The 14,606-nt window shown below is 50.6% G+C and overlaps 1 protein-coding gene across 1 annotated transcript in view; it reads left to right on the forward strand.

Moving 5' to 3' along the window:
* The first annotated feature begins 6,373 nt into the window (after positions 1-6,373).
* The window catches only part of SCARF2 (scavenger receptor class F member 2), a 49,953-nt gene continuing 41,720 nt past the window's right edge, over positions 6,374-14,606 (forward strand). The window contains 4 exon segments of the mRNA XM_082203114.1: positions 6,374-6,392; positions 6,395-6,480; positions 6,482-6,729; positions 12,594-12,652. Coding sequence (XP_082059240.1) covers positions 6,377-6,392; positions 6,395-6,480; positions 6,482-6,729; positions 12,594-12,652 — 409 coding nt within the window. The 5' untranslated portion in view covers positions 6,374-6,376.

The raw sequence follows: 14,606 nt of genomic DNA on the forward strand, positions 1-14,606 counted from the left end.
GTAAAGGACCCCTGGATGGTTAAGTCCAGTCAAAAGCGACTATGGGGTTATAGCACTCATCTCACTTTCAGACCGAGGGAGCTGGCGTTTGTCCACAGACAGCTTTCTAAGTCATGTGGCCAACAGGACTAAACCACTTCTGGTGCAACGGAACACCGTGATGGAAACCAGAGCGCGTGGAAACACCATTTACGTTCCTGCCGCAGTGGTGCCTATTTATCTACTTACACTGGTGTGCTTTCAAACTGCTAGGTTGGCAGGAGCTATGATGGAGCAACGGGAGCTCACACCATCATGGGGATTCAAACCACTGACCTTCTGATCGGCAAGCCCAAGAGGCTCAGTGGTTTAGACCACAGTGCCACCCGCATCCCTATAGTAATAGTCTTATTACTATAAGCGTAAAAGGTCTTACTGGATCCCCACAAAACCTCAACTCAAGAGTGCACCCTGCTACAAAAGCAAAACACGATAGACATAGAAAAGAATACAGAACTGCTCAGTGGTAGATTGATTACCTTGCCTCTGAGCACTGACCTTGAGTCTCACAGGCTAAGCAGATAAACAATAGCTGCAAGCATTTTTTGAGAAAGTTTTGCATCCATAAAACTCACAAACCTTGACAGGTTTATCCCAGGAGAACCACGGCGATCGGTGGTGACTAGTCACAGTGACTATATTCTGCCTGCACTGTCGGTGGCAGTAAAGTCTGGATGGGAATCTCAAGTGGAGAAACCACTGTTGTACTTATGGACATAAGAGACTGCTGGACCAGACCAATGGCTCATTTAGTCCAGCATCCTATTCTCACAGTGGCCAAGCAGATCCCTCTGGGAAACCCACAAGCAAGACTTGAGCCAACTGTGTCTCTTCCCTGCTCCTGCAGTTTCCAGCAACTGGTATGTAAAAGCATTGCTGCCTCACAGCTGTTTTGCTTGCAGGAGTTCTATAATAGGCTTCTGGCTGGCTGCTCTGAGAACAGGATGCTGAACTGAACAGACCTCCTTTGCCCTAATCCAGCAAGGCTTTTCTGATATGCTTATGGGGACGGGTTCAGCCTGGGCCTCTTACTCCTGCCGGCAGGTCTCTCTCCCACCCATTGCCTCTCTGAGGCCTCTGGCACACTGAGCGAGCTTCCAGATTTGCAAGCAGGGTGAGGTTGGCTTAATATTGCAAACAAGTCATTGGCAACAGTTGTGCTTTCACCTGGCAGAAATGGGATAAATGTGAATGGGGAGGCATGCTGAAATATCAGTTTGCACTTCGCTGCCATTGTGGGGAAGCTGCAAAATAAAAACACTTGTGCCTTGTATCCAGCATGTGTGCCATGGCTGCGTCCTGTGGGAGTGAGTTCCATAGTTTCACTAGGTGGTGTGTGAAGAAGTACTGTACTTTGTTTTGCCTGTTCCACTGTTGAGCTTCCTTGAATGCTCCTGAGTTCTTGGTATCCAATGTGCTGGTATTTGCCAACATATGAACACACAAACACAACACCTGACAGGGAGAGAGAAGTACTCAAAGGAGACAAGCAGAATACTGAGAAATTGAGGAGCCAGACTGGTTAATTCTCAGGCTAGAAGCTGGGATACCAGAGTTTGAATCCCACTTGGCCATAAAACTCAATAGATGACTTTGGGCCAATCGCTCACTCTCAACCTATACTACCTCACAGGATTGGTGTGAGCATAAAATAGGGGTAAAGGTAAAGGACCCCTGTCAAAGGCGACTATGGGGTTGCAGCACTCATCTCACTTTCAGGCCAAGGGAGCTGGTGTTTGTCGACAGACAGCTTTCCGGGTTATGTGGCCAGCAGGACTAAGCCGCTTCTGGCACAACGGGACACTGTGATGGGTGCCAGAGTACACTGAAATGCTATTTACCTTCCCGCCACAGTGGTACCTATTTATCTACTTGCACTGGTGTGCTTTCAAACTGCTGGGTTGCCAGGAGCTGATCGGCAAGCCCAAGAGGCTCAGTGGTTTAGACCACAGCGTCACCCGCGTCCCATATAAAATGGGGAGGTGGAAGCCTATACCAGCTTGAGTTCCTTGCAGGAAAAGGTAGGATATGAATGGAATGAATGAATGAATGGGAAGATGGGATGGAACAGTGTGACTGGAAACCACTCCATGCTGCAACCCTTTTGTTTCAAGCTATGCCTGTTTGCATATTAATGTGAACTTCCGCTTATGCAACCAAAAGTACCCAACCACTAGAGAGGTACTGACGGTGGCGTTATACACAAGGTAAATTACCAAAAATGTATAGAAAAATGGGGGAACCCATGCTAAGAGCTTCCTAAGATCTCAACAGCATGGAATGATGGCTGACTTGAGAGGTGGGGGAACAGATCAGGGAGAGGGAGGGTAGGATGGAAGGGGGGGGACAGGAGCACAGGGATTTGGGATTGCATTTGATCCAGCCCTCAATTAATGGTATTTGTGCTGTGCTGATGGAATGCTGTTGCACAAGGGGAAACCAAAAGGCATAACCAAAGATGGATGCAGAAGAAGCTCCTGCTCTTGCAGCTGTTGTGTTGGATTCCTTTCTTCTGCAGCTATTAAACCCTGCCATCCCCTAACGCAAGGACTCTTGCACTACTGGACAGAATGTGGGCTATGGCTCAGCGTTCTCATTTAACACTTTTAACATAAAGTGTCTAAAATTTTCTACAGCGTTGTGCACGTAGAAGACAACAATCCCTGCCTGCAAGCTCACTATGGAAGAGACATAATACAAGAGGAAAAGGGGATGTGAAGGGAAGAGGAAAGTGAATGTTGGAGCAGATACTGTTCCTTGGTTGTTGGATGAGGCCTGGCATGGCCTCTCCCGCACCATGATCTTAAAACATGAGCCAGAGTATTGCAAAGTACTGTATCGGAACTGAAACATTACAAATGAAAGTGGTATGCAATGAAGATCCCTATTTGAAGCAGCCTGACGCGGGTAGCACTGTGGGTTATACCACAGAGCCTAGGACTTGCAGATCAGAAGGTCAGCAGTTCGAATCCCCGTGACGGGGTGAGCTCCTGTTGCTCGGTCCCAGCTCCTGCCAAACTAGCAATTCAAAAGCACATCAAAGTGCAAGTAAATAGGTACCACTCCGGCGGGAAGGTAAACGGCGTTTCTGTGCGCTGCTCTGGTTCACCAGAAGCCCCTTTGTCATGCTGGCCACATGACCAGGAAGCTGTACACCGGCTCCCTCGGCCAGTAAAGTGAGATGAGCACCGCAACCCCAGAGTCGGTCACGACTGGACCTAATGGTCAGGGGTCCCTTTACCTTCACCTTAACTTAACGGGAAAGCAAAATCTCTCAAAGTATTTCATTTTTTAAAGTTACAAATCTTGTCCAGCAGAGGGCAGAGGAGATCAAGCGTGTTCCAATTTTATTGTACAGCGATCATAAATGGTTTGCGTGACAACATCAGCAAGACTTGAAAAAGCCCTGCACCGTTCACAGTGCCAGCGAGAGTCCTGTGTGTGGACCAGGCGCAGCCAATGTAGAGGCTTCCAGATGTTTTGGACTACAACTCCCATCGTACCTGGTTATTGCCTGGTGAAAGAGGCATTCCACAACATCTGGAGGATGCTATGTTGGCTATCCATCACATAGACATTCCTTAGCTATATGGACCAGTGGAGAGCTGCTGCAGACCCTTGGTCCATTTTGCTCAGTATTGTCTACACTGACTGGCAGCAGCTCTCCAGAGTTTCAGGTGGTCTCTCCCAGCCCTACCCAGAGATGCCAGGGATTGAACCTAGGACCAGATGTTGTACCACTGAGCTATAGGCAGTAGAGCACAACTCCCTGCAACAGAGATTATATTGTTATACATACACATGCACACACACACATCCATCTGGCATTATATGAGCAGTGGGGAATCTGTGGCCCTATACATGCTGCTGGACTCAACTTTCCCGCATCCCTAACTGTCAGGGACTGGGCAGAGGAGGAATGCTAGAGACCGCTTGCCCAGCCTGACCCTTTCAGAGAAGAAGACGACAGTTCAGAATTAAAACAGGGCTTTGAGGGAGATCACAGCTCAGAGGCAGATAAGGGGTGGGGGGGAGCTGGGAGAGAAGGGAGAAGAAGCACCAGATGGGGAACAGCAGACAGTGTCTTTAGAAAGCGTTGCAGACCGCCCCTCCCTCCCAAAAACCGGCAAGCATTGAAAGTAGGAGAGCAAAGGGCTCAGAGGCAAAGGGCACTTCTCAGCACCCATAGTGATGACGCATGAAGAGATAGAGGGAGTTAGTGGAGACTCACTCAGGGCAATGCCATTATTTCCAAGAGACTGCATTTCCAAGCCTCTCTCTGTGAATATTGAATAAAAAGCAGTTGGTAAGAACTTTTGCTTGTCTCATCCATTCCTGGCAACCTGCCATGGGGGTTGGATCCACTGCCACCTGACACTAACCATTGGTCATGCTGGCTGGGGCTGATGGAAGCTTGAGTCCTTTGGCACCTGAAGAGCTGAAAGAAGCACGCAAGCTGGCTGATGTTGAAAGAGGAACCAGACAATACTCAACAGTGAGCCAGTTCAAAGTTCATCCTATGATTGGGACACGAGGCTTGGTGGTCTCCCCAGTGAGCGCTGCCTTGTGGCAGGGCCATTTTGGTGGCAGTTCCGTAGTTGTGGAATGCCCTCTCTAGTGAGCTGCTCCTGTTGCCATCACTACAGTGGTACCTTGGGTTAAGAACTTAATTCGTTCCAGAGGTCTGTTCTTAACCTGAAACGGTTCTTAATCTGAGGCGGGCTTTCGCTAATGGGGCCTCCTGCTGCTGCTGTGCTGCTGTGATTTCTGTTCTTATCCTGGGGCAAAGTTCTTAACGCTTCCTGGTTAACGGAGTTTGTAACCCAAAGCGTCTGTAACCTGATGCATCTGTAACCCAAGGTACTACTCTACAGTGGTACCTAGGGATGCGAACGGGATCCGTTCCGGAGCCCCGTTTGCATCCCGAACAGAACATAAGACGTGACTGCGCGTGCGGGGGTCGCATTTTGCCACTTCTGCACATGTGTGTGACATCATTTTGACTGTCTACGCATGCACGAGCGGTGAAACCTGGAAGTAATGTGCTCCGTTACTTCCGGGTCGCCCCGGAGCGCAACCCAAAAGCGCTCAACCTGAAGCGTATTTATCCAGAGGTATGACTGTATTCACTTTTCAGTTTCCTGTCACCTTCGTTTAAGAAGGATATTGACAACCTAGAATGTGTGCAGAGAAAGGTGACCAAGATGATAAAAGTGTCTGGAAATCAAGCCTTATGAGGAATGGTTGAGGAAGTTGGATATATTTAGCTTGGAGGAGACTGAGGGGTGATATGAAAGCCATCTTCAAATATCTAAAGGGTTGTCCCATGGAAGATGGAGCAAGCTTGTTTTCTCCTGCTCCAGCGGGGAGTACCTGAACTAATGGGTTCAAATGACAGGAAATGAGATTCTGACACTTTCTGAAGAACTTTCTGAGGGTAAGAGCTGTTTGACCATGGAAAGGATACCCTTGGAAGGGAGTGGACTCTCCTTCGCTGGAGGTTTTTAAACAGACATTGGATGGCCATCTATCAGGGCTTATTTAGCTGTGATTGCAGGGGGGCTGGACTAGATGACCCTTGGCACCCCTTCCAGCTCTAGGAGGCGTATGAAAGCATTCATCTCTACCCAGGTGCATTTAGTGGCTGAAGAATCCTGCTCTCTGAACAGAAGCATCCTACCACTTCTTGCATGCAAGAGGATGCCACAGGTGCAAATGACTGTGAAAAGCTGGTATGACTGTATCAAGTTCATCAGTTTTGCTGAATCAATTAAACTGAAGAGTTTTAATTGGATTTTCATTCAACGAAACCAGTTGCTACTGTATGAAATTTCATTGCGTTATTCTCTTCCTTCGTGCAAACTGCTATCCTGAATAACGCTTTTTATAGGGTAGCGGGCACCGGGGATGAGTTTAGGGAATCGACTGGGGAGGTGGCCAGAACCACTGGCGGTGAATCAAACCGTGCGATCCTAAACTAGGGAGTTTAAGACTGCGCTTGGGCCTTTCCCCCCCTGCCCCCCACACCAGGACGCCACCACACCAGGGGAATCAACTTGAATAAAAGATTGGGGGGGGAGTAAGCCCCACCCTGTATAATCGATCACAAGACGTGGCGCGCACACACAATTTGAATAGCAATGCCTATTAGTTTGGGGGGGTTGGAGTTGGCTCCTATGCACCCCACTGAAGGCCCCCAAATAAGGACCCCCACCGCAGCCACCTCCTTCGGAGCTGCAGCCCTCCAGCCAGGACCAGCAGCAGCCGCCTCCGTCCCTGGATCTCCTTCCCTCTCTCTCCGCCGCCGGAGCGCCTGACCCGGGAGGAGGGAGAACCAATGCGGCATTTCCTGGCTGGCCGGCCGCCCCTCCTGCCGCCGCCGCGAGGGGCGAGCAGGAGGCAGCGGCGGCGCTCGCACTGCAGCTTCCGGCCGGGCTCTTGCAGCAGGCAGCAGCCAGGAGGAGCCGGAGCCGCCGCTGGGGAGCCAGGCTGCCCGAGAAGGGCCCCAGAGCGCATGGAGAAGCCGCCGCGGAGGGCCCGGCGCGCCGGAGATGGAGACGCCGCCGTCGGCTGCAGCGCGCTCCTCCTCTCGCTACTGCTCCTTCTCCTTCTCCTGCTGGGTTGTGGGGCGGCGGCGGCGGCCGCCCAGGAGCTGAATCCCCGCGGGAGGAACGTGTGCCCGGCGCCGGGGTAAGCAAGAGCGAGCCGTCGCGGGGAGAGAGGTCCGGGGCGCGCCAGCGAGACCCCCCCTTGCCAAGTTTTTACGCGCGGGGAATGGAGACGCGCGGAGAGGGCTCTGCTCCATGGGGTGTGCTGGGGCGCTTCTGGGAAGCCACTTTCCCCCTACCCGCCTCGTTTGAAGCAGCCAGAGGCTTGGATTTCGTTTCGTCTCGTGCGTCCGCGCCCTTGGAAGAGGCGCAGGGACGCTATTGTGTTATGTTAGACATTCATTTGGGGCGCGGGTGTCTTCAGTATGGCTCAGGGTTACTGCTTTTTCCTTTATTACTGGGGCTGGGTGGATAGAATCCTGGTCCACCAGTGTGATGCTGCTCCACATCTGGCCCCCGGCCTTTCTAAGGAGATAGGATATGCCTTCTAATCCCTTCCGTACATGATGCCCGCTCCCCCAAACTTCCTGGAAGAGGGGGGGGTCTCTTCCTTCCACCCGTCCCGCAAGCTTCTCTCCCCCAGCCCCCAGCAACCAGTGTCTCTTGGCATGGGACGTGTGTGGGAGGAGAGACGGGGCAGAGAAGATGTCCCTTCTTGAACCAGATGTGGAGATTGATGGAGGGCCTCCCGACTGCCATTATGTCTCCCTTTAAAAAAAAAAAAGTTTGGTGAGTTCTCCTAGCTGGGCTAAGAGGCAGTGCTGGTGGCTTTTGGGACAGGTGGGTGACACTCCCCCCCCTTCCCCATCATGTCAGCTGGGTTGTGTGCTCCTTTCCAAAGGGGGGGTGTGTGCAAACAAGGGGTCCATATCCCCTCCCTCCCTCCTGCTGGCTGGACAGGCTTTCTCCCCACTCCCACTGTCGTCCCGCGTGGATTTCCTTCAGGCATTTTCGACAGCTTCCTCCCAAACCCCTTCCCTCGTCGCTTGGAGACCTCTCGTGCCTGCTTGAACCAATTTCCTCTCGGGAGGGGGCATCCCTCGAGAGTTGAGAGAATCCCGTCTTTTAGGTATGCGATGGTCACTTTTAGGCTTGCTTGCAAGGATGGGCGGGGGGGGGGAGGTTAACTTGAAGCCCACCCCCACCTCACTGGGATTAAAGGGGGCCCTCGGGGTGGTGGGTGTTAATTGAGACAGTCTATTGGAACCCTGTATTTAGGCTGTGGATGATACCAGCAGCAGCAGCAGACTCTCATTGGAAGCCTCTGCTTTCCCCTAACCCTCCAGCAAAAACCGCTTTCCAGAGGATTAACCCCATCCTATACTTAACGGTCTCAAGATGTGGGGGTTTCGGTTCCCCCTTCCTCCCCCATCTTGCCAAGGTAACCACTTTACACACACACACAGGGCACATTGCCCACTGAGAGCCAAATCGTGCCAGGGCTGCTCCCCCAAATAAAAATTATGGCAATAGAAGCAAGAAACCATTTCTGACATTTCAGGGGATCCCCTCCCCTTCTTGACAGGTACCCCCCCATTTTTTCCATCAAAGAACAAAACGGCACGCCAAAAGGGGGGGGAAGAAACCCACCCGCCATCCCCCTTCCAAGTGTAACTTAAAACCCGATGGAAAGAGACGGTACATCTGTTTTCGATTTAAACTCTTGCAAACAAGCTCGCTTAGGCGAGAGGGCTTTGCAGGCTCTGCTGTGGAATTTCTGGATGAGGTTTCTCTCTCGCGCTTTTACCATAACCGCCCCCCCAAAAAACACAGACAAACACACACCCCAGAAACGCTCTCTGGTCCTTGTTTTTCCTGACCGAGACAAAGTCTGTTTTGTGATAAAGGGAAAAGCTGGTCACAATTCGATGGGAGAGGGGCAGAAATGTGGTTTAGCTGCTGCTGCTGCTTCTTCTTCTTCTTCTTCTTCTTCTTCTTCTTCTTCTTCTTCTTCTTCTTCTTTTAGGGTATTTGGGTGGGCGCCCTCCAAGGGGGGCTTCATCAAACAGCGGGATCCACAAAGCCAGATTAACTGTACTTGCTCACAGGCTGAAGGGCCCCAAAAGATTCTCCCCACAGTTAAAGCACACGGACCCAAAATAACCATCGTTTACCCCTCACAGAGGGATGTGGGTGGCACTATGGGTTAAACCACAGAGCCTAGGACTTGCCAATCAGAAGGTCGGTGGTTCGAATCCCCACGACGGGGTGAGCTCCCGTTGCTCGGTCCCTGCTCCTGCCCACCTAGAAGTTCAAAAGCATGTCAAAGTGCAAGTAGATAAATAGGTACCACTCCAACGGGAAGGTAAACAGCATTTCCGTGCACTGCTCTGGTTTGCAAGAAGCGGCTTAGTCACGCTGGCCACATGACCCAGAAGCTGTACGCCGGCTCCCTCGGCCAATAAAGCGAGATGAGCGCCGCCATCCCAGAGTTGGTCACGACTTGCAAACTGTTTACCTTCCTGACCTAATGGTCAGGGGTCCCTTTACCTTTACCCCTCACAGAGCTACAGTTCCCAGCGCGTTTAACAAACTACGGTTCCTGGGATTCTTGCAAGATGGCTGTTTTAAATGTATGGCAGTCCAAACCTCAAAACCCAGTATCAAAATTTGCCTCCAACTCTAGGGGAGATCAGAAAGGAGCTTATTTCATTTATCATCTTTAATTCTAGCCTGTCTCTTCAAGGAGCTCAAGGCGGTGTACATGGCTCTCCCTGCCCCTATTTAATCCCCATAACAATGCTGGAAGGTAGGATAGGCTGAGAGGCAGTAACTGGCCTCACACCCAGTGAGTTTGGTGGCTGAGTGAGGATTTGAACCCTGGTTTTGCAGATCCGACGCTCTAATTGCTGCACCACACTGCCTCAGCTTGAAACCTGTTAGTAGATTTTCGTGTTTCTTTAGAGTGCCCAAACATTCGGACTTCCAGTTGTTCAGCAGTAACGGCAACTGAGCTCTCCCCCTCGTTAGGCTGTCGAAATCCAGAATATTTGGGGAGTGGGTTTTTGTACGGAAAACTGGAAGCTTTCCATTCTGGTGCTCTAGACAAATTCATGTGCTTAGAGCAGCTATCCCAAAACCTGTTGCCTAGCAGATGTTTTACGGACTACAACTCCCATCAGCCCCAGCCAGCATGGCGGTGCATTTCTGGGGCTGATGGGAATTGTAGTCCAGAACATCTGGAGGGCAGCCTGGGTAGCCTTTCCTGGACAAAAATGCTTTAAGCAGGCAGTGGGAAAAAAGGACAGCAAAATCTCCTTGCCTGATATCAAGAGGCAGAGAGTTCCAATGTCTGGGTGCTAAAACACTAAAAGTCGTGGTATGGGTATTATTTGGTGGCTGTAACAGTGCCAGTTTGGGTCCCATTTAAAGGCAATCTTCCTGAACTCTCTGAAAGGCTACATAAACCACCCTTTGAAAAGTCACACTATAGTGCACTTTGCAGTACAGCTCTACAGCCCAAAGTGTGTTATATTCAGGTTAAAGTATGCCCGTGTTTGTGAAGTTCACTTCCAAATAATTGCATTATGTTCAGGGAGAAATGGCTGGCAATCAACGTGTATTATTAAGGGAAAATTTGGACTGAAAAGTTGATGGATTTCCATGATATATTTTTTAAAATTGCAAATGGCTAAAGAAATGTGGAGAGCTGAGGTTAAGATTTGAGAAAGAGAAAAGACGAAAAATTGAAAAGAGTCATCCATCCCTGTGTGTTTGTGTGCGAGCGCAGGTCTTTGGATAATGGCTCCATTCAGATAAAGAGCTCTGGGCTACACCCCCCCTCCCCACATTACAGCACATGTTTGATGAGAGGGCACTAGGCAGCCAGGGAGGTCTTATGGAAGCTGGTCCCACATACTCCCCTCCAATTTCCTCTCAGTTTTCACTAACCTTCCTGGAAGAGAGTGAGCTATGAACACAACAGATAAATAAATAAGTTGTGTTTTGCTTGTACAGTATTTAATATGGTACATACCAAGCCACCACTGATGTGCTTGCTGCCATTCTGTGTTGTGTGCTCAATCCTGCAGTTCCATATCCTCCCAGATGTGCCCCTCAGGAATTCTGGAAGGCCAGAAGTGCTCCTTTTGGATGGGAAAATAATTTTCCAAAATTTGGGGAAAATCCATTTCATAAGTTCATTAGGTAAAGGGTAAAGGGACCCCTGACCATTAGGTCCAGTCACGGACGACTTTGGGGTTGCGGCGCTCATCTCGCTTTATTGGCCGAGGGAGCTGGCGTACAGCTTCCGGGTCATGTGGCCAGCATGACTAAGCCGCTTTTGGCGAACCAGAGCAGCGCACGGAAACGCTGTTTACCTTCCCGCCGGAGCGGTACCTATTTATCTACTTGCACTTTGATGTGCTTTCAAACTGCTAGGTTGGCAGGAGCAGGGACCGAGCAACGGGAGCTCACCCAGTTGTGGGGATTCGAACTGCTGACCTTCTGATCAGCAAGCCCAAGGCTCAGTGGTATAGACCACAGAGCCACCCGTGTCCCATGCGAAGTTCATTAGTAGCAACGAACAAATGGCAATTTCAAACACAGTACCAGCCTCCTTTCATTTTAATTATTTTTAAATCCTCAAGAGTTTTCACCTCCCCCTCTGTTTTCAGCATCAGAGAGAGCTGTGAACACCAAGGGTTTAAAATAATGGCATATTAGTCAACCTTTCAGCTGTTTACTAAATTCAACATACTGCATGATATCTTTTTCTAGGGTGTCAAGAAATCTTCCAATACAAATTCAAAAATTACTCTATCTTAATTTGTATGGGAATCCCCCCCACACCCAAATTCCCACACCGCTTGCTTTTGGGTCATCCACTTCTGTTCTGGTTCCCCTAAGAATATTTTTTTCTGGGATAGCAAAACATCATGGGGCCAGGCTGTGGGGCTCACCATGTGATTTTAATATATACGTTCGATGTTGGGTGGGAAAATGCAAGAGGGAGCCAGTGACATCATTGTGGGCATTAGCTGGTGGGAATCTTGTCGCTTAACCAGCTTGATGCCAGTTGTGTGAAATGAGCAGTTCTTTATATCAGCATTCTAAGAGCTTTATTGGGGTGTGCACCCAGACAGAATCTGGGAAGGGGGTTTCACATGACCTTTTTTTTTTTTTGAGATCTTGAAACAGCCCCTGGGACTGACTCGGGATGCAGCAAAAATTCAGTTTCATTCCCAATTAAAGGTGAATCTCCCTTATGCACATTTAAGGAACGGGTTGGTTATGGAGATTAAATGAGGACTATAGCCTGGGAGAAGGGACGCAGGTGGCGCTGTGGGTTAAACCACAGAGCCTAGGACTTGCCGATCAGAAGGTCGGTGGTTTGAATCCCCACAACGGGGTGAGCTCCCGTTGCTCGGTCCCTGCTCCTGCCAACCTAGCAGTTCGAAAGCACGTCAGAGTGCAAGTAGATAAATAGGTACCGCTCCGGCGGGAAGGTAAATGGCGTTTCCGTGCGCTGCTCTGGTTCGCCAGAAGCGGCTTAGTCATGCTGGCCACATGACCCGGAAGCTGTACGCCGGCTCCCTCGGCCAATAAAGCAAGATGAGTGCCACAACCCCCAGAGTCGGTCACGACTGGACCTAATGGTCAGGGGTCCCTTTACCTTTTATAGCCTGGGAGATGAGGGTTCCAGCCCCCAAATCCAGCCTAAAGAACCACATCCGCTCCTCTGCCCCTTCTACTTTATTTGCTTACTGCATTTATATCTCCAGGTGGGAGGATTTGAACCCTTGGCTTCTCCCAGGTCCTAGTTTGACACTCTTAAGCACTACACTGCCCCAGCTCATGTGCGTTTGGCCCTTCTCACCACTGGCATGTGGCCCCCATAAAGTCACCATTGGGGGAGTGCAGCCCTCGGACTGGGGAGAAAAAATGTTACCTTTTCTTTTCTTCAAGCCAAGCCTTTTCTAATGCGCTCTCTTTCTCTGCCTACAGCTCTGCTGGATTCGTCTGCTGCTCAGGATGGAAGCAACAGGGCGAGGAATGTTTGATAGGTAAGAGCAAGCCTTCCCCCGCTTTTCTCCTCCCTCTCTAAGCAGGTTCAAGGCTGCCCGAAAGAATAACCCCCTCCCTTTTCGGCTCGAGGAGGGGAGTCCTTTCCCTTCCATCTCCCAAGAGCCTCTAGGGTGATGGTCCCTTGGCATGTACAGCTGCCTTCAGTTTGATGCCCTCCTTCTTGAGGGTCCGCCGGAAGCCGCCTTGTCCCGAGTCAGAGCGAAACAGAGATGCTGTTCGCCTGTCTCTCCACTGATCTCTCTCTCTCTCTTGCTTCATCTACTTTGCCTGTTTCATTTTCATGCACCGTATTTTTTGCTCCATAAGACACACTTTTTCCCTCCTAAAAAGTAAGGGGAAATGTGTGTGCGTCTTATGGAGCGAATGCAGGCTGCGCAGCTATCACTGAAGCCAGAACAGCAAGAGGGATCGCTGCGCAGCGTCTCTTGTTGTGCTGCCTTCCCAGTGAAGCAGGATGAGGGACGGAAGAGAACCTTATGGGCGGACAGACAGGCAGCTCCTTAGCCTGATCCTCCCTCCTCCTTCTTCCTTCCTCTTCCTCTTCTTTTTCCCACCTGCCTCGGGCTTCTCTCTAGCCTACCCGAGAGCCCGGCTGCCCCCTAAGCCGGCTGCCTGGCTCTATTCCTCACAAGCCCCTTGACATGCTGGAAGCAGCAGAAGTGGTAGTTGCGGCATAGGCAGCCCCTGGCAAGGATCAGGAGTGCTTGAATGCGTAGCGCAAGGAGGGAAGGGGCCTCAGATTCAGAATATTTTTTTTCTTGTTTTCCTCCTCTAAGAACTAGGTGCATCTTATGGTCAGGTGCATCTTATATAGCGAAAAATACAGTAGTTCATATCAAGTGTGGGGAACTTTTCCCCTCCAGGTAGGACTACAACTCCCATCATCCTTGGCTACTGGATCGTGCTTGCTGGGGCTGATGGGATCTATGGGCTGAAGAGCCTGTGTGAGGAACTCCTTGCTTTGGTCTGTCCTGAATCTCCCGACATTCAACTTCACTGGCTGCCCATGACTTCTAGAGTCAGGGGAGAAGGAGAAATGCTTTTCTCCGGTGGCGTTCGCCATGCCATGCAAAATTTAACGCTCTTCTCTCATGTCAACTCTTACTACTGCTCAGTATCGTCGGCACGGACTGGCAGCAGCTCTCCTGGGTTTCAGAATGCCTTTGTAAATTTTCCGATGGCTCTGTCTTTGCACAGCTTTGCTATAGAGAAGGGGAGTAGCCTGTAGCCTTGTGTTAGATTGTCATACTGTTTAACTGGGATGTAATGCCTTCCTACAATGGGATGCGGGTGGCGCTGTGGATTAAACCACAGAGCCTAGGACTTGCTGATCAGAAGGTCGGCGGTTCGAATCCCTGCAATGGGGTGAGCTCCTGTTGCTCTGTCCCTGCTCCTGCCAACCTAGCAGTTCGGAAGCACGTCAAAGGGCAAGTAGATAAATAGGTACCGCTCTGGCAAGAAGGTAAACGGCATTTCCATGCGCTGCTCTGGTTTGCCAGAAGCGGCTTGGTCATGCTGGCCATATGATCCAGAAGCTGTACGCCAGCTCCCTCAGCCAATAAAGTGAGATGAGCACCGCAACCCCAGAGTCGGCCACGACTGGACCTAATGGTCAGGGGTCCCTTTACCTTTTAATGCCTTCCTATACAGAGCCGGTGATCATCAGTGTTCCTTTTCTAGGAAAAAGAGGTGCCAGAACTCACCGTTAACACCTCCCTTGTTATATTTGCAATGGTGCCCACCTGAGAGGTGCCGGAACTCAGTTCCGGCGAGTTCCGGCTGGGAGAGGGGGAAGCCCTGGATTGTAGCCATGCCTTGAAGGCTGGGTCAGGCTTTGAAATGCAGACTCCGGCAACTTGACTAAAACCCTGGGTGTGTCAGCTTTCATTTCTAAAACTCAGCATGTTTGCAGTCCTCATGGCCAGACATGGC

This window comes from Podarcis vaucheri, assembly GCF_965113315.1.
Source record: "Podarcis vaucheri genome assembly, chromosome: 16".
NCBI lineage: Eukaryota > Metazoa > Chordata > Lepidosauria > Squamata > Lacertidae > Podarcis > Podarcis vaucheri.